The 20528-nt window shown below is 27.0% G+C and overlaps 3 protein-coding genes across 3 annotated transcripts; 2 read left to right on the top strand and 1 right to left on the bottom strand.

The window, feature by feature from the left end:
* Positions 1 to 701: 701 nt before the first annotated feature.
* Phum_PHUM477830 (proteasome subunit beta type, putative) lies at positions 702 to 1695 on the top strand (the record flags this gene model as incomplete). Its single annotated transcript, XM_002430374.1, has 4 exons — positions 702 to 792; positions 914 to 1107; positions 1219 to 1384; positions 1526 to 1695. 4 exons carry the CDS (start codon positions 702 to 704, stop codon positions 1693 to 1695), a joined length of 621 nt encoding a protein of 206 aa, XP_002430419.1.
* A 426-nt stretch (positions 1696 to 2121) lies between these two features.
* Positions 2122 to 2533, bottom strand: Phum_PHUM477820 (Dolichyl-diphosphooligosaccharide--protein glycosyltransferase subunit DAD1, putative; the record flags this gene model as incomplete). The annotated part of the gene is made up of 2 exons (XM_002430373.1): positions 2122 to 2252; positions 2326 to 2533. 2 exons carry the CDS (start codon positions 2531 to 2533, stop codon positions 2122 to 2124), a joined length of 339 nt encoding a protein of 112 aa, XP_002430418.1.
* A 627-nt stretch (positions 2534 to 3160) lies between these two features.
* Positions 3161 to 17826, top strand: Phum_PHUM477810 (Autocrine motility factor receptor, putative; the record flags this gene model as incomplete). Its single annotated transcript, XM_002430372.1, has 8 exons — positions 3161 to 3361; positions 3413 to 3451; positions 13872 to 14129; positions 14683 to 14835; positions 16200 to 16522; positions 16969 to 17079; positions 17175 to 17350; positions 17438 to 17826. 8 exons carry the CDS (start codon positions 3161 to 3163, stop codon positions 17824 to 17826), a joined length of 1650 nt encoding a protein of 549 aa, XP_002430417.1.
* Positions 17827 to 20528: the final 2702 nt, after the last annotated feature.

Raw genomic sequence — 20528 nt, 5'->3', positions numbered from 1 at the left:
TACTAATTACGGTTAAAATTAAAAATATTATTTCCTAAAATTTTAAACGGTTTTTTTTTTTTTTTTGTTAAATAATTACATAAATGCGATCGTTTAATAAATTTTTATTATACATATTTCAATCAGCCATGCTGGAAGTCCATTCACTCTTTAGGCTTATCACAGGTCACTCCCAATGAACAATATAATAAATTTTTTTAATTTTTAAAATAACTATAAGAATAAAATTGAATGGTAGGTTAAATTAAAAATATTTACATACCTACAGGCGTCAAAAAAATTAACCCAAAAATTAAAATAAAATCGATAAACTAAAATTACAGTCAAAGATTTCTACAATGCTTCTACGCAGCAAATATGGCAGCCGCAACAATGATCAATAGAACTTAATTATGGCGCCAAAATTATTACTCGAAAAAACGTAAAATTACTAAAAAAAATTACGATACGGTTTTAAAAAAACAAATCAAGCAATAAAACCATTTATTTTTTTAAAAATGTTATTTAAAAATGTATTTTAAATACTTGATTAATTTTTTATTCATTTTCGTTCCTTTCATAACATTTTTTTTTAAATTCAAATATTGCCTTCTTGGAGTGACAAAACAAATTCTTCACCGTGCGTAAAGTATCTGACGGTAATTTAACTAAAGGTAATTATTTGGTCTCTGAAAAAATTTGATAAATAGACCATTAATAAAATGGAATGTCTTATGGGTATGTCTTGTAAAGATTTTGTCATATTAGCGGCGGATATGACTAAAACTCAGAGTATATTAGTTATGAAGAACGGTAAGTTTAATTTTTTATCGGCTTGTTTTTTTTTTTTTTTCCAATCAAAATATTTTTAACAGTCAAATAATCGTAATAAGAATTAGAATAATTAATTTTTAATTTTATTATTGTAAATTAGATGAAGAAAAATTATTTCCATTGACGGATAAAATGGTTATGGCTGTTTGTGGAGATTCTGGAGACACTTCACAATTTTCCGAATTTATATCGAAAAATATTCAATTATACAAAATGAGAAACGGTTATGCTCTGTCGCCCTCAGCTGCATCAAATTTCACACGTCGAAATCTTGCTGATTACCTCAGAAGTCGCGTAAGTTTTTTTTCACATATTTTATTTGAACATTATACCAAGTTCTGTACAAACAATTTATCATTGCACAACATTTTAAACTATAATATTTTATTTTTTATTCTGTTTCAGACTCCTTACAATGTTAACCTTTTACTTGGAGGATATGATGATACTACAGATGAATTTGAACTTTACTTTTGTGATTATTTAGCATCACTTGTTAAAACTCCATATGCAGTTCATGGTTTCGGTGGACATTTTTGCCTTAGCATTATGGACCAATTACATCGAAAAGGTAAGTACAGTATCCATTTTACTTTTTTTTTAAATGATTTAATAATGTTTTTAATTGTAAATTTATGAATAACATTAAATTTTGTTTCTAACATGTATGTGAAATGCACTTCAAATTATGACATAAAAATTTTGGTTTTAGATTTGACAATAGAGGAAGGATATGAAGTTCTTTCGAAATGCATTAGAGAAATTCATAAAAGAGTCGTTATTAATTTGCCCAATTTTAAAGTTCAAGTAGTTACTAGAAATGGTATTAAAAATTTAGAACCAATAACAGCTGCAAAACTTGCCAGGGAATCTAAGGACTAATTAACATTAATTTAAAATTAATTTCAATTATAATTTTCAATAAACTTATATTGTGTAACCATATACAATGTTTTTTATTTAGGTTATTTTTACATTTAACTTTAGATTTTTTTTTTTAATTAAGTAATAAACATATATTTACTGGCAATTGAGGAGTAATAAATAATATTTTGTAAATGCACATTAGCTTTTATTTTCCCATGTAGTAGTAAATTGTTTTTGATTAGGATATTTTATATTTCTAAATTAATTTTTTTTTTTATATCGAAAAATATTTGCGAAAACTTTTTTTTAACATTTATCGGTTATAGTCGTGACGATTCAGGACAAAATTACTGTGTACAGAATGTTTGATTTTCACTCAATAATTCTCAGTTACATATTTTAATAAAATTAAAGTTTGTGCAGGTAAAGAAAAAAATATATTTATCCTAAAAAGTTCATAACTACTAAATGCAAAATAACATGAGCAAATATAAAATCTGCAAAACCTCTTTCGGCACTTATTCCCATAAAATCAGATTTATTCTGTGGATTAACTTGCAATCTAAGACAAACTGAAAAAAAAAACAAATATAATGAAATTTAATGATCATAAATTTAAATTAAAAAAAAAATAAGTTAACTAACCTCCCAATATGAAGCTGCTTACACATGAAATAAAACCACTAAGAAAAGAATTGAATGGAAATGTGCCAACTAGGCAACAGTATACAAATTGAGTGACGCCGGTAAGAAACACATATAATAAATATGCATCAACGATTTTAAGTTTCGTTGATGTTTTCTTATAATATTCTTCGTATAATTTTTCCAAAACTAGATTTAACTGTGACATTTTTTTATATTTAATAACTTGACGTAAACCAACGACTCTACCTTATATAAATAAAAACTAAATTTGTTAAAAAAAAATTTTTTTTTCCATTCATAACTATTTATTAGATTAACTTGCACTTTTAATTTATTTTTTTAAATCATAATTTTTATTTTATTTAAATTTAACTTGATCGACTTTACGTTGCGGTAAATTTTTATTTAAATAAAATTCATTAAAAATATTAAATAATGTGGTGTGAAATTGTTGAAAAGGAAGAGTTATGAAAAGATGAAAAAGTTACGGAATTAAATATTTTTTAACATTGTCCTCCACACCGCCCTTCACATTACGGGTTAAAATGACCTGGCATTAACACGTCAGTCAGTTTTTAAGCGATCTTCGATGTGTGGAAACGAATTTAATCAAAAGTTTTTGTACACAATTAAGCCTTATTTATCGTTTTCGTTGATTTGAAATTTTTTTTTTTTTTTTTTTTTTTTTTTTTATATACCGAATAAAAAAGTGTGCGCCTATTTTATTTTTTTTTATTATTTTTTTATTTTATTTTATTTTCTTTTTTTAAGTTTTTTTGTTTATTCAGGCTTAGATGATTTTATATTTAAATTTCAATGAAATTTCATTAAAATGCCTGTAGTAGCAATACAAAGAATTCCTTTACCGAGCTTAAGAACTTACACCGCGATTAGTGTAATTCTTCTATTGATTTCGGTTTATTATGCTGTACAAGTTTCGAGTAATTCAGATGTACCTTTAAATGGAACAGAATCGGGAAACGAAATGGTTAATTATGATGATGATGATGATCAAACAGGAGGAGATCCATCAGTTTTTATGAAAAAATCAAAAAATGTTACATTCGCCCGCCAATTTAAAAAGGCTGCTCAATTCTTAATTCATGAGCCATTTAGTGTTTGGGTAAGTCCCTTTTTTTTTTTTTTTTTTTTTTTCTAATTATAATATTTTTTTATTTAGTTATAATATCATATTATTTTTTAAAAGACACACCTTCTGGTTTTAAACGCCTTAAATTACCTAATATGGATGTTAAAAAAATTTTTATTAAAATATTTTGCAAAAAGTCACAATCGAATATTTTCATACAAATTACATTTCAGGGAATAATTATTTGAATTAATTATATTATTTTAATTCTTTATTTGCAACCTATATTTATGTAATTATTATTTAGTTGTCACTTTTCACAAAGGATTTTACAAGATTCAAAAAAATTAATTACAAATTTCAACAAAATAATTATTATTACTTAACAACATTACTTTTCATTATTAAATATTTTTATTAAACTAAATAAAAATAAATGTATGTTAGGCATTTTTTTTTTGTTAGAATTTCACTCTTATTGTATCTTCATAAACTAAATCTTTCATTAACTAAAATAACAATAATTACTTCATTTAAATTATGAGAGATGATGATAATTTTTTTTTTGTCGAAATCTTGTAAATTTCTCGAATCGTAAAAATTTATTTTTATCATGAGATAGACATTTAATAATCATTGAAGTGATTATAAATTATAAAAGTGTATAACACTCTTTTACCACAAATAATATTTTATCTCATATCAAAAAAATTTTTTTCGAAAAATGATTGAATCTTTTGATTTAATTATGATGACTTTAAATCTTGATATTTTATCGATAAAGAAATTTTTTTTCCTAAATATTTTCTTATTTCTTTTTTCACTCGGTTTAAATTATTTTAGTGGTTTTGGTAATTATATTTTGGTTAAAAATCAGTCGAGAAGAAAAACTTTTCAACTTTTGATTATTATTATTATTATTATCATTAATATTATCATTATTATTATTATTATTATTATTTTAATTTTCACATGCCAACTTATATTTTATTCAATATTCGAAACTTGATGTTATAAGCCATCTTTTCTTTTCAATTTAATTTTTGTTCTACACGCATTACTCTGTTTTATCTCTTGCTGTAGCCATATTTTGTTTTGTTTTTTTATTTTTTTAGTAGTTTATTATATATATATATATATATATATAATAAACTCATGTCACAATGATAACCCTATACTAATGAGTTGGAGGAAGAAAAAAACAAAAAGAAGTTGACATTGGCCCACATTTTAATAATATTTTCGATACTTACAATGCCGAATATTATTATTTTTATTAGAGTATTTTTTTTAAAATTTGTGTTAATGTCTTTATTTCATTTAGAATTTATTTTTTATATATATATATAGGTGGGGGAGGAGGGGAGGGAAAGGGGGGGTTAAAAATCAAAATCGATAACTCCAAGGTAAAAAAATCCGATACATGTTTAATTTTTTTTTTTTTTTTTTGGGGGGGGGGGGTTAAGAATAATAAGAAATTCTATATAAAAAAAAAAAATGCAAGAAATTATTAACTTTGTGTAAAAAAAAAACAAATGAATTGAAAATCTTCTTAATTCATAGTCAAGGTTGTTATTTCAAATAACAACATGTTGATAACGGCCAAATTGCGTAAAAAAAAAAAAAAAATAATAATAATAATAATAATAATAATAATTTGCTGGCATTTGAGATCTAGTTTTTTTGTAAATAATACCAAGTTTTTTTTTTAAAATGCTTTAGGGAAAGTTTATTACAAAAAAAATTTATTTATTTATTCGAAATTACTGGTCCTTACATAAAATTATGCATTATTATATAAATAAATAAATAAAATGGGGGAAAATTTGGATTTTTTAGTCCATATTTATTATAAATTGTCGACAAAAGAAAAAAAAGCAACCCTAGTTTTTATCAGATACGAAATATGCTGAAAGTTACGCAATCAACCTTGACCTTGACCCCGAATAAACGACCGTATAGATTTTATTAAATCTTTAGGTTTTCCAGTTTTTCTTTTTTTTTTTTTGCATTTTATAATAATAATGATAATAATAAAGAACGGGATAAAGGAGAAAATTATTTAAAAAAAAAAAAAAAAATTAATTGATTTTTCGAATTTAGGTAACGTTAGGAGAGTAATAGAGTTCATCGATTTTCGAGAAACCTTTTCTTTTTTTTGTGTGTGTAAAAGTAATAGAAAATTTGATTTAAAAATGGTGGAAATATTTTTTATTAAATAATTTGAAATTTAAATAATTTCTTATTGAATTTAATTAATTTGTTATTATGAAATAAAAGTTTGCTGATTTGTAAAGTGGTTTTTGTTAAAACTTTTTTTTTTGCGGTGAAGTTCAAAAAATAAAAAATAAAAATAAAATCATGGATGATGCTCAAGGCAACAAAAAAGAAAAAAAAAACTACTTTTCATAAAATTCGACTGGTTTTTCTCTCTCTCTTTCTCTCTTCCCCTCCCCCCCACTCTTCTCTCTCTCTCTCTTATTTATGTAATGCATTGCGAGTAATTAATTTCAATAGCACATTAACTGGTTTTTTTTTTTTTTTTGTGCGATTTTTTTCCAAATCATAATTTTTTAAACAAAAAATTCTAGAAAATTCAAGTTTAAGTTATTTTTATTATTCAAGGACGTTAACGTTAAATTTTATGTTTATTCTTAATCATTAATTTATTAATTTGTCTCTCTCTGTCTCTCTCTCTCTCTCTGTCTGTCTGTCTTTGGTTTGAAATTAATGAACATCCTTGTGTTGTGGATGATTTCCGATGTTGAAAATTAAAATTTAAACGCGAAACATTTTAATAAAATATTAATTGGGGGGCAGGGGGAGGGAGGAAATAGTTTCCGAGAACTGTTTAACGTGGTAAAATGTTGAGGATTTTAACTTGGCAAAATCGAATGGTACCCGTATTTCCGGTATATTTTTATTTTTTCCTTTGTCTCAAGAATGTGTTATTTGCTCATGTGGAAAATGACAAAATTTGAATTCAAATAATTCGTTTATTGTTTTTATTTATGTGGGTTAATTTAAACTATTATTATTATTATTATTATTATTATTATTATTATTATTATTATTATTATTGTTTAATTTGTTTTAGTTTTGTGTGTTGAGGGTAACGCACATAATAATTTTTTTTTTTTTTTTTTACTCATTCTGTTGTAATTTTTGTCATTACCTCCTGTATGCATTTGTGTGTGTATACACAATGGAAGTGGCTCAAGGCTGTGGTGGTAAATAATAATAATAATAATAATCGGAATCTCGCGCGTTTTGATTTTATCATCATTATTTTCCCCTTGCGTAAAAATTACACTTTGAGTTATGTATGCATGTGCCAGTTGGTAGATTTGCGGGTTTGTATCATGTTGAAATCGAATCGCCATGTTTCTGTGTGACCATAGCCCGACTACGCGTAAAAGAAAAAAAGTTTCGCGTTTTTTTTTTTTTTTTAAAACGATTTTGATTTTCCTGTGACGTAATACACCACGTAAAACGGGACCTCGTATGTGACATCACTCGAAATTTCTTAATTGCAATGTTCATTCGTAAATATGGGTTATTAATGTATCTAATAAAATCGTTATCGAAATTTTCTTTGAATACTTTAGGAATCGCGGTTAATTTTCCCCGCCCCCTTCCCCTCCACCCCGCCACGTCTGATATAATTTCAATTGCTATTATTTTCCGACTGTATCATAACCGTTTGATAATTTAATTTTATAGGTCACACGCTCGTAAAATTTAATTTATCATTATTATTATTATTAATATCGAATTCGAATTCAAATCATTTATTGTTTTTGATACTTTATTCTATAAAAAAAAAAAGATTTAAATCGCGAAAGGACGAACGGAATTGTACATCGTAACGTATTTAAAAAATATTATTATTATTATCTTTTTTCTAGAAATTTAAAAAGAAAATTTTTAAAAAGAAAAGAAATTTTCCGGTTCGGGTTTTAAGGGTTTTCGAAAAGGCTTTTTTCTCTTGTTTTTTTATTTTTAAAATATATGAGATCGATAAACAAACTAGAGTAAATAAATTTCATTTTTAAAATAAATGAATGAACTCGAAATTGATTTTTTTCGCACGAAAAATCATTATTATTATTATTATTATTATTATTTACGATTTTTTTTCCGAAACGATTTATCGCGTGGTAAATATTGTGTAAAAAAAAAAAATATTTAAATAAGTTAGAGAATTGATCGAGTATATTTAGATACATTTTTTTTTTTTTTTGGATTTAAAAAAAAAAAAAAACGTTACGCTATATTTAAATTGAACTCTCCGATATGAAACAAACAAACAAACAAACAAACAAACAAACGTGGCGTGCCAAAGAATTTTTGGATTTATGCCTAAAGGCAAATTGTGGCTGACCGATAGCGCTATCCTTTAGATGTTCTGGAAAAGTAAAAAAAAAAAGAAAAAATTCGTTTTTATTTATTTAATATTTTTTTTTTTTTCAAAAAAATTTTTGTCGTTGTTTAAAATTACATAAGCGAAATACATAGTTTAATTTTGTTTGTGTTTGTTGATTTTTGTTTGTTTGTTTGTTGTAAAAAAAAAAAAAAAAAATTGACTTTGCCAATTTCTCGTATACATTGTATAATTTTAAATGTCGCAAAATTGGAATTGTTTTATGGGGAAATATTTTTATTTTATTCTTTTCTAATAAATTTACCCTTTTTCTTCTCTCTCTCTCTCTCTCTCTCTCTCTCTCTCTCTGTCTCTTTTTAAAGAAAAGTTTTTATTAAAATATTTTGATATACCTATAATAAAGTGCGAACGGTTTTAGATATTTTTTTATCACAGATATTGTGAATAATAATAATAATACAGTTTAATTTACTACACATTCTTTATTAATTCTTTTGTTGGGGGGGGGGGAAAGTTTTTCTTTTAATTATAAAACGAAACGAAGGGGGAGACGGTTTGGAGAGGAACGGGGAAAGAAAGGGAAATCGATCGAATCGTAAAAATTGAAATTTATTATATAAATAGTTTTTTTTTTTTTTTAAACGTAATGTTTTTATAAATTATTATCTTCTCGATTATTTTAAAAAACCGGAAGTGGAAAATTTGAATTATGGTATTTGTTGTAGAAAATAATAAATAAATCGTCTGCTGGTCATGTAAACAATATCGTGAGGTTCGTCTTTTTTTTTTTATGGGGTTTATTAAAATGGAACCCGTTTAAAAACTAATAAATAAAAATTTTTGCGAGCGTAGAATAATAAACAAAAACAGTATGCAATCATTATTATTATTATATATATTCGATAATTATTAAAAATTTACAAAATAATAATAATAATAATAATAATGGGGTCGGTAATAAGAAAAATAAACAAAATCAATGTTTATATAAATTAAATAATGTTTACGTTTCATAAGGGTAGTTTTTAATTGTATGTTTTTTTTTTTGTAAAGTCTTTCTTATCGGTGGTGGGGGTGGTGGTGGTGGTGGTGATGGTGATGTCATCAACGAAAGTTTAATTGTTAAAATCAATATCGAAACTTTTTTTTTTTTTTAATTACATTAGGGTAAATGAAAAAGGGTCAGAGAGAGAGAGAGAGACAGAGAGGAAAAGAAAGTAATTATTATTATTATTATTTAGTAATGGAAGAGAGTAATAGTGAAATTTGATAAATTAATCAATTAAAATTTTTTTTAATTTGGTATAATTAAAAAAAAATAAAGTAATTAAATTAATAAAAAAAAATTAAATCGTTAAGTAAATCGTTGTGAGCACGGATTTAATTTGCATTCATCAAACAAAGACAAAATGAAATTTTTTTTCTGTTGTTTTTTAAGAGGCCCCCTCCCCCGAAATTAAAATTTCAATCCGAAAAAAAAAATGTTTTATTTATCCGATCGAAAATTTTAAAATGAAACATTTGGTTCTTTTGTTTTCGAAGGGAGGGGGGTGTAAGGGGTTAGGGAGAAGTGGTCTCTGTGGTACAATATGTAAATCTTTTCCGCCGTTTAACGCCCCCCCCCCTTGAGAGCGATAATTCAAAACAGAGGGTAATTTTTTCGATGTTAATTAATTATGAAGAAGTACCAATTGCGAAATTTAAATTGAATTGATTTATTATTTTAGTCGGAATTTAATGTCTCATTAACATCTTAAAGTAATTGAATTGAATTTCAATTCAATTCAAATTTTTTTTTTTTTTTACGAATTTATACGTCCTTAACAAAAAAAAATTTTTTTTGTTATTCAGAACGAATCATATTTTTTTTTAATTGTTTTTTTTTCTTTGCTAATTAAATTGAATTTTTATAATTGTTATATTTAAATTTCACCCCTCCCCTCCCCCTCTTCCTCCTCCTTCTTGCAATGGGAAATATTTAATTCGTGTGCATATATGTGTCGTTTTACTTTCTGGTAGCTAAACAAAGATGGAAATAATTAATTACTGTTAGATGATCGAATAAATAATTATTCACGTGATGATTTAACGAAAAATTAAAATGGGGGGCGAGGGGAGGGGAGGGGGTTCAGCAGAAGGAAAAACGAGCCAAAATGTGACGATTTTTTTTTTTTTTTTTTTTTTTTTTGCGTTTCGCTTATGTAATAAAAAAAAAGAGAGGAAAGGATGTAAATGCATGAATTTGTAATCAAAAAAACAACAAATTTCGTAACGATTGGGTTAAAAATAATTGTTTTTTTTCTCTCTCTCTCTCTCTTTCTCTTCTTTTTCCTCTTATTCTTTTTCTTTTTCTTTCTTTATTCGCGCTCATACGTATAGACTTCGAATTGGAATTCATTATTATTATTATTATTATTATTTAAATAATAATAAAATAATAAAAAGTCGTATGGTAAAGTTATAATCACTTTACGTCGGGATTATATTAGAGCGTTTTTTTTTTTTTTTTTTTGTTTCGTTTTGTTTTTGTTTTTGTCCCATTAATTTTTTTATGTCGTCTTATTTTATAAAAGATAAACACGCACTCACGCACGCACGCACACACACACGCACACGCACATTAGATTTTTTTGTTAGCTTCGTTGTTGTTGTTGTTGTTATTTTAGTGAATGTTATTGAAAAATGATTATGGAATCACTTATCGCGTATTATGCAAAGTTAAATTTTATTAATTTGTGTGCATTCATCATCATCATCATCATCATTACCATCATCATCATCATCATCATCGCGACATCAATACAAAAAGGAAATGATAATAATTTCGTCTTGTCTTTTCTTTCATTAAAATAATAATAATAGTTTTTATAAATAAATAAATAAATATAAGGGAAAAAATTGTAATAATAATAATAATAATAATAATAATAATAATAATAATAATAATAATAATAATAATAATAATAATAATAATAATAATATTTAGGTAAATGATTGAGATATTGAAATTCGTTCATCGTGAAATTATTATTATTAATTTTTTTTTTTTTTTTTGTGAAATGTCAAATGACGTATAACATAATAATGATATTTTTAAATTGTTTTTTTTTCGATCTGAAAGTATTTTTTATAATCACAACCGCTCCCCCGCCACCTCCTCCTCCTCCTCCCCAGTTATCATTTCGCGTTATTTTTTTATTAAAATTGTCATTTAAAAAAAATTACAAAAGGAAATTAATACGAAATTATAAGCCTTGATTCGTTCGTCATTTTGAGAAAAAAAGTACAAAAAAAAAAAAGTGCTGAGTTATGTACATTATTAGTGACACAGTTATTTTCGTTTCAAATATATTGAATTTTTATTTTAGTACACTAAATTCTTATTGACAATCGAAATCGTTAAAAAAAAAAGTAAAAGAAAAGTAAAGTAAAAAAAAAAAAAAAATAGAAAAAGTAAAAATTGTCATTCGAAAATCACAATCGCGTCACGAAAAATGATAATCATGTACGGTATTAAGGTGAGTTTTTGTGTGTTCAAGCATTGTTAAAAATCATTTCATAATTTTAAAATGGATTTTCCTTCTCCCTACCCCTTCCCCCCACACCTCTCCCTCCGGTACATAATGGCGTGGCGTTTCAATAAAAAAAATGGTAAAAATGAATCTTTTTTTTTTTTTTTTTATATTTTAGCAAAAATAATCTAGAATTTCTCTTACCTGTGTTGAACTTTATCGAGGTGAATAAATTATAAAAAAAAGGTGATTGATTGATTGATTGATTGATTGATTGATCGATTGTGTTGATTCATTTCGTTAATAAATGAATGATGAAAAATATTTGTGTGTGTACGTTTCCAGTCATTTCACGGGATCGTAATCACAATGCGGAGTGGAAAAATTATTATTATTATTATTATTGTTATTATTATTATTGTTATTATTATTATCCACCATTAAACACGACAAGGCTACTTGTCGGAGTTTTTAAGTATTTATCCGAGGTTTCTACCCGATTCCTTAGGGACAAATACTCGAATTTCGGTGGTGCCACTTATTATAAGATAGCACCACATCAATTCTTGAAAGTCTTCCTGAGTCCATCTTTATTCGATGGGAACGATTTGTCTCCTGAACTCGGCTCCAGTGACTAACATCTTTGGAGTGGCCAGGGTCAGAAGCAGTGAAATTCACGTTCTCGTCGAGCTGCCTCAGGTCGACAGTAGAACAAGATTTTGTTTTTGGTTCTTACTTTGTCTTGTTCTCATTTTTTTGCTCTTTTTAAGCCAACAGCACGTGGCGTTCTCAAACGGTCACCCATCCAAGTTTGCACCACGCCCGATGCTGCTTAACTTCGGTGATCGTACGGGAACCGGTGTGACCAGCACGCTATGGCCGTTGGCTTTTATTATTATTATTATTATTATTATTATTATTATTATCATTATTATTATTATTATTTTAAAGGGAAAATACAAGTCGTGAGAGACAAACAAATTTCATGCTTGCTTGCTTGTGAAAAGTGATTTTTTTTTTTTTTCTATTGAATTAAAAAGTGAATTCCAATATTTTAAATTAATAAAATGTATAAGAGTGAGTAATACGTTTAAAAAAATTTAAATCGTTTAAATTTACACCCTCTCCTCCCCACCCCCCTCATCTCCTCTCCCCCTCCAATTTTTTATCGAATCAAAAAAATAATAAATATTTTGTAACAAAAGAAAAAAAAAAAAAATTTATCCTTGTTTTTATTATTTTTTTTTTTTGCAAAGAACTGGACAGACTATTATTGTATTTGTTCATTTATTATAATTATTATTATTATTATTTTGTGTGTGCGTGTGCGTGTGAGTTTCGTTTTGTAGTTGGTAAGAAAAAAAAAAAAAAAAAAAAAAAAAAAAAAAAAAAGGGGTCAATAATCGTGCGGTCGTAACATCGTGGATGGCAGACGATAAATAATTTTATTGCAAAATACCTACTACTACTACTATATACCCTTCTAACGTTTTTTTTTTCTTTTATATTCTTTCTACGTTTTTGTAGTTTCAAGGTTTTTATTTTTCAATGTAAATTAATTATTTCTATTACAAAAAAAAAAAAAAAAAAAAAATTTTTTTTTCGTATTCGTCGGGTCAAAAAATAATAATAATAATAATAATAATAATCGGAATTTGTGATTTAAAACAAAAAAAAAGAGAGAGAAAATTTAATTTTTATCATATCGTTGTTGGAAAATCGATTTTTCTTTTTTTTCTTTTTTCTTTTTAATAACGTGAAAAAGTATTTTGGATATTTAACATAAATGTTTACATAAAAAACAAGTGAGAAAAATTTAAACTTTAAAAAATTAAATGCCTGGAAGACATTTGCCTGGAATCGTGGAAATGTTTTAAAAAAATGAGATTTCAAAATTTTTTTTCGCCTATAAAAAGTAAATGAAAAAAATAAAAAAATTATTTAAAAAAGGGGTAAAAAGTATAAGAAATCGTTTTTTTTTTTTTTTTTTTTTTTTTTTCTTGTTTGATTTCCCCGGAAACGAAAACGACGGAGAGTGATGGAGGAAAATTATTCGCAAACGAATGATAAAATTAAATAAGTAAATAATAAATAATGACAATCGATTAGTTTGGACGTGAGTGAGTGTGTGCGTGGGTGAGTGCGTCAAATGTGTTATTGCGTTTATTGCCGTGATAAAATAACACGAAACAAAAATAACAAATGTCGGATGATATTTTTCATATCAAGTCGGAAAATTTTTATTATCGATCATCCTTTAGTACGTATTTAAGGTTTTTTTTTAACGGTTACGTAATTTTATATACAAAAACAAAGAAAAATTACAAATGCATTGTAATAATATACATTGTAAAGTATTTAAATTAAAAATTTTGTTTGTTTCCCGGCCCCCCGCTTCCCCCTCCCCCTCTCCCCCCCCCCGGTAAAAGTTGTAAAAATAATGGAATGATTAATTAATTATCGTAATGGATCGTCGGTAAATAAAATAATGTTTTTAAAATAATAAATAAATTATAATTTTTTTTTATTATTTCTCTTTCTCTCTCTTTCCACACAGAGTTTATTCAACATGGCTTATTGCTGTCTCCTTCTACTGGGAGCTTTCATACAAAAAGCAGTCTTTGGAGAACTACGGATATCCGAACAACAGCACATCAAAGACCGATTTTTAAATTTCTTGTTCTACAGATTTATATTCGTTTTTGGAATAATCAACGTTCAATACCTTCACGAAGTTGTTTTCTGGTGCGCTTGGTTTTCCGTTTTGGGTTTTCTAAATCTTCTCACGCAATTGGGAAAAGATCGTTTTGAATATGTGAGTATCAATATAATTTTCTTTACATTTTTCTCCGTGTTTAAACTTTTATATTTAAGGTACTAGATGGAAAAATGTGGAAAATTGTTGTTTTTCCGATTCGTTGAAACGATTTTTTATTTTTAATTACGTTTAAAAAAAAAAAAAAAGGAAAATCCTTGATTCGGATTTTTTTATAATCAACTCTGATTTATTTTTAGCGAGTGAGAGAGAGAGAGAGAGAGAGAGAGAGAGAGAGAGAGAGAGAGAGAGCGATAAGAAAAATTCGTCGATAACAAAAGGAAAAAAATGCAGCGGAAAAATTTGAACGAAAAAATTAATTTTTTATTTGATCAAGTGCAAATGTACCTGAATGGTACCTGAATAGTACATAATCAACTCCATTTAGCCCTAAAATTTTTATTTACATCGCTTTACAAGGAATATATAACTTTATTATGTATTTTGTTGTTGTTGTCGTGGTTGTTGTTGATGTTGTTGTTGTTGTTGTTGTAGCCGTCGGAGTTTATATCATGCATTTAAACTCATCGAAACTTTTTTTTTTTTTTTTCAGCTTACGTTTTCACCTCCGACCACGATTTGGGGTCATTTTAGAATTTTGGGTCTTTTAATCGGAGTTTTTGCTCTCTCCGGTCTCATGATAATTCCCTGCATCGTCGTGGGATATTTTACAGGATTTAACACGTTTGCTTTCATGGCTGCCGAGGTTTGTGAAAGTTTTTTAAATTTTTTTTTAAACGCGTCTTTATTATTTGTTCATTTTACATAATGCGACGTTAATCACGACCGAAAATTTATTTAACCCTAATATATATTTTATTCCATAAAAAAAAAAAAAAAAAAAGACTAATCTGTAAAAATAAAACAGAATTTTTTTTTTTTTTGTCGTTTTTAATTGAAATTTTTAATGACGAAATGAATCAATCGAAAGTGGGTGAGTGTGTGCGTGGGTGGGTGCATTTGAAATTAAACTCCCCCATCCATCCCCTTCCTCCCCGCGATAACCGGAAGGATTAAATTATTAATTTGTTATATTAGTTTTGTTAATATTGAAAAGGGGAAATGCCACGAGTGCGGATTTATTTTTTTTTTTTTTTTAACCCTTGCGGCTTTACAAATAATTTATTAAAAAGGGGAGGGAGGGGGGGCTTAGTAGAAAAATGAAAAGTGATACTTCCCGTACATCGCTCCGTCTTTTTATTTTTTAACACGTTTCGTTGCCCCCCAAAAAAAATTTATGAATTTTTAAAAGAATGTTGTTGTTTTCTCTCTCTCTCTTTTGTGTATTTACACAAAATTATTTACGGCAAATTTTCCGAGAAAATCAATCAATTATTCGAACGATGTGAAAATCACTTAAACAAATAATAATAATAATAATAATGAAAACAGTTTTACAAGGGTTTGGGTTTTTTTTTTCGTTTTTTCTTCATACATCTTGCGTTTATATTTTTACCGTTGGATCGATCCATCGATCGATCGATCGATCGATAAATCGATGGTTAATCGATGATCGTTTCGGTGTTAATATGGCCCTCCAAACAATTATCATCATTTGCAAAAATAAACAAATAAATTATGTTCCTTAGAAATTTATTCGACTTGCATAACACGACGCGAAACACCGAGAAGTGTTCGTCCTTAATTTCGATTGCGAAAAAAAAAAAAAAAAAAAAAAATTATTTTAGCACACGCGCACGCGCACACGCACACGCACACGCATTTATCATGTTGCAATACGTTCAATTTTATTTTGAACCAAAAACGTAACCTTCACCATAGGTTTTTTAGCCCCGAAGAGACTTAAAATGTGGAGGGGTAGGCCTTGCCTTGACTTTGTCGCGAAGGTTTCCCCCCCCCCCCCTTCGACTCCCTTTCTTTAATTTCGTTTTAATATTTACCCCTACGTCATTATTCCTCATTAATTAATCAATTAGTCGGTATTTAAATAATAACAAAAAAAGAAACGATGATGATGATGATGATGAAACGTCGCATTATGTAAAAATGGAAAAAATGGCTTGACAATTATGGCTGTATTCGTTCCATTTTTTTTTTTTTTTGTTCCAGTGCATTCAATTGAGCATACGAGCTTTGCACATCGTATTAAAATACATATTTTACTTGTACGAAATATTAGACACGGAAGCTCGGCCGACATTGAACTGGGAGAAAAAGGGTAGATTCGCATATTATGCCGAATTAATATTCGAACTCTTAATTCTCCTTTTGGATTTCCTTCATCACGTTCACATGTTGATATGGAGCAACATATACCTCTCGATAGCTTCCCTCGTTATTTTCATGCAACTCCGACATTTGTTTCACGAAATACAAAGGCGAATAAGAAAACATCAAAATTATTTATGGGTTTTGAATCACATGGAGAAAAAGTAAGCGTTTTCACCATTTATCAATTATTTATTTGTTTTTAAGGGGGAGGGGAGGGGGCGGGGTATTAATAAGTTATTAAGTTGAGGAGATTATATATATATATATATAAAAAATACGCGCGCTAAATTTTTTTTTTTTTTTTTTTTTTTTCGAATTTGCATAATGAGTTTCTGCGATTGTTTTTTAACCTGATTTCAAATAATAAATATTCGTGAATTATGTATACGTTTGTTTGTTTGTTTGTTGTTTGTTGTTTGTTTTTGAGGAAGGAATACGTGTCCTTGAATGCGACAACTAAAGGTTCGGCGGGACATTGCGTAATAAATAAATTTAATCTCCCATTCAATGTTAACGGAAAAAAAAATTTTTTTCCTAGTTCAGTTAAGTTGTCGGTTGAATAGGTAATAATAATAATAATAATAATAATTTTTTTTTTTTTTTTCAGTTATCCAATGGCTTCGGAAGAAGAACTCATGGCACATAAGGATAATTGCGCCATTTGCTGGGAAGAAATGGACAGCGCACGAAAACTTCCCTGCGGTCATCTTTTTCACAAGTAAGAAATCAATTTTTTTTTTTTTTTTTTTGCTGTTGTTGTTGTCTGTCATCATCATCATCATCATCGTCATCGTCATCACTTTTTGTTTTCAGTTCTTGTTTGCAATCCTGGCTTGAACAAGATACATCATGTCCGACTTGCAGGACGGTTTTAAGCGTACAAACTCGTTTGCTCGACATGTCCGATGGACTCGATCACGGGTTGGACAACAACATGGATAATTTACCTGGAAATTTCCGAGCTCCAAATCATTTTTTTCAATTCGACGGTGAGTTTTGCTCTTTTACAAAAAAAAAATTTTTTTAAATAAAACGTTTTATTATTATTATTATTATTATTATTATTATAAATTTAGGATCGAGGTACGTGTCTTGGTTACCGAGTTTTTCACTCGAAGTCACGCACTTGCATCTGAGTCCTCATCAGGTTCCGGTAATGCAAACCTCTCAAATAGATTTAATGGCACGTCAAGTTCAACAATTATTTCCTCACATCCCGCTTGACGTTCTAATGGACGATCTTCGGCTCAGTCGATCGATAGAGTTGACCGTCGAAAACGTTTTGGACGGACGGGTTACCGTTCCCGAAAGGGAAGACACTCCACCCCCACCGCCACCGCCGTCGCAGCAACAGCCTGTCGCGGAGCAACAGCAAGAATTATTTTCATTGGGAAAAGACAACGTTGCGACCGGTGGCAGTAGTATTAGTTATATTGAAGACACTTCTTCCGATTCAGAAAGGTGAATTAATAAAACATGAATTATTAATTAATTGAAATTTTTTTTACCGCATTCATAATGGATACGAAGGGAGGGGGAGAGGGAGGGAGGAAGGGAGGAAGGGCACCACGTTGCCACGTTTATGGGAAATTTTTTTTTTTTTGATTTGTCCGGTGGCGGAAAGACAGACCCCTTGACATTAGCGATGTTCAAATCGATGGAATAAATTATTAATTTAATATTTTTCGACATTTCCACGAAACGCGTAGGCTCGTATTTTTTTAGGCTTTTCGTCTGCTTCGAACTTTTCTTTACGAAAAGTTTTTTTTAATTTTCTCTCGTACAATTCTATTTTTAAAAAAAGTAGGGAATTAAGGTTGTCCTTAGGGTCAACAAAAAATTGCTCGCTAATCCGTGTGTACGATTACGATTCTTACCAAAAACGTTTGATTATTATTATTATTATTTGATATATGAGATTTTGTTCTGCTTTTTTTTTTTTTTTTAATTTCTAAAAATGAAAATAAAAAATTTCAGCGAATCTACACTGAGTGGAACGTTTTACAATTCACCTGCCGAACGCGAAGGAATATTAAGAAGGAGAAAAGAGAAAATGATAATGGCGGCTCGTAAAAAATATTTCAACAAACACAAATGCAAGGAAAATATTTCGAGAAACAACTCGGAAAGTTAAAGTTAAAAGTTAAAAGTTTTTAAAAAAAGGCATATTATATATAAAAATTAATAAAAATAGGAAAAGAAATTAAAAAGAAAGAAAGAGAAAGAAAGAAACAAAAATTTTGTATAAAATATTAAAAAAAATTTATGAAAAAATTTTATTATTATTATTATTATTATTATCGTATGCGTATTTTCGATCGGGTACGCCTCACATTTTTTTTTTTTTTTAAAGAAAATTTTCCCTGATTTTATTTTATTTTATTTTTTATTACTTTTTTTTTTTTATTTCGTCGTTTTGTAAATTAATTTTTTAATTTGACTGTCTTCTCCCTTCCCCCTCCTCTCCTCTTCCTCTCCCTCCCCTTTTTTTTTATTTTTTATTACTCAGTACCTGAAAAGAAAAGGGAAGAAAAGGGAAAAGAAAATGTTTTCTGTAGAATTAGCGAAGCTTAAAAAGCGGCGAAAACAAACGAAAATTTTATTATTATTATTATTATTATTATTATTATTATTACTAATCGAAATTTTTTTTATACTTATCAATTATTATTATTATTATTATTAATGCGCTTATAAAATGTTTTGTACGCGACGAGCTCTGAACAAACAAAAAAAAAAAAAAAATAATAATAATGACGGTTGTTTTGTCGTGTTAACTCTTACGTGTTGACACATTCGATATAAAATATATATATATATATATATCATATATAATATTATATACTGTATATTTTTTTTTTTTTTTTGTGAATGATTGTTTAAAAGAGAAAGGGAAGATGAGAAGATGAAAAGAAAGAAAGAAAGAAAAAGGGAAAAAATTATTTTTTTATAATTTTTTAAAATGTTTGTATATTTTCTCAGGAAAAGAAAAAAGTGGAAAAGTGTGGGGGGGGGGGGAAATGATAAAATTAAATTAAATGAATTTAAAAAAAAAAAAAAATTTTAATTTATTACAACGAAATACATTTAATGTTAGCTATATAATAATAATAATAATAATAATAATAATAATAATAATAATAATAATAATAAAGCTTTGTTTTTTTTCCCGGATTTTAAAAAAAGAAAAAATTGATGATAATAATAATAAATATAAAGAAACATAAATGTTAATTCGAATACGTATAGAAATTATATGCTTTAAAATAATGTAAAAAAAAAAAAAAAATTTTAATGTTACTACTACTATTTTATAATAATAAGTCATTGTTTTATTATTATTATTATTATTATTTTCGGGTTTTATATGTATGTGTATAAGGCTTTTGAAAACGCTCCTCTGTTACTTTTAACCATTTTACAAGTAGTAATAGTAATGATGATTATAATAATGTTAATTTCGTACTTAATATTTTTATTAAAAAAAAATTTTCTTTCAATTATTTTTAATTTGTATAAGTGTTCTTATGTTTATCTTATGTGTGGACAGTCATGCTAAAAAAGAAAAATTCATTTGCTTAAAATTTGCTCATTTTCGAAAAAAAAATTAATGTTAAATAATAATAATAATAATTTGACGTAGATTTTCGTTAAATCCATTCGATGTATAAATTAAATTAGATAATAATAATAAAAATTTATTTATTGTTTAATAATAATAATAATAATAATTAACGGGAGAAAATAATGGATTGTGATGCGATTAATGTTTTGTATTTATAAATCGTAAAAATATCAAAAAAGGGGATGAAAAAAAAAAAAAAATTATTTCAAAAATTTTGTTACCTTTTCGGTTTATTAATTTTCTCTGTATCGAATAAAATAATAATGATGATAATAATAATGATAATATTTGAATCGAAAGGAAAAACGTAAATCGGTGAAAAAAATTAAATTCGAGATGTAGAAAATTTTTGAATTACGAAATAAAAAAATTTATTTGTATTATAAAAACGAATATTTATAAATGTATCCGTGCTAGCGACGAATCATTATTATTATTATTATTATTATTATTATTATTATCATTATTAATTTTAATTTTTTTTTTAGGGAATAATTATTACGTTCGTTAATTACGATTCTCAAGAGTAGATTGTTTTTTTT

Source organism: Pediculus humanus, genomic scaffold (genome assembly GCF_000006295.1).
Source record: "Pediculus humanus corporis 1103172108254 genomic scaffold, whole genome shotgun sequence".
NCBI classification, from domain to species: Eukaryota; Metazoa; Arthropoda; class Insecta; order Psocodea; family Pediculidae; genus Pediculus; species Pediculus humanus.
Note: the sequence above shows the minus strand (reverse complement) of the source record. Positions and strands in the feature narration are given on the sequence as shown.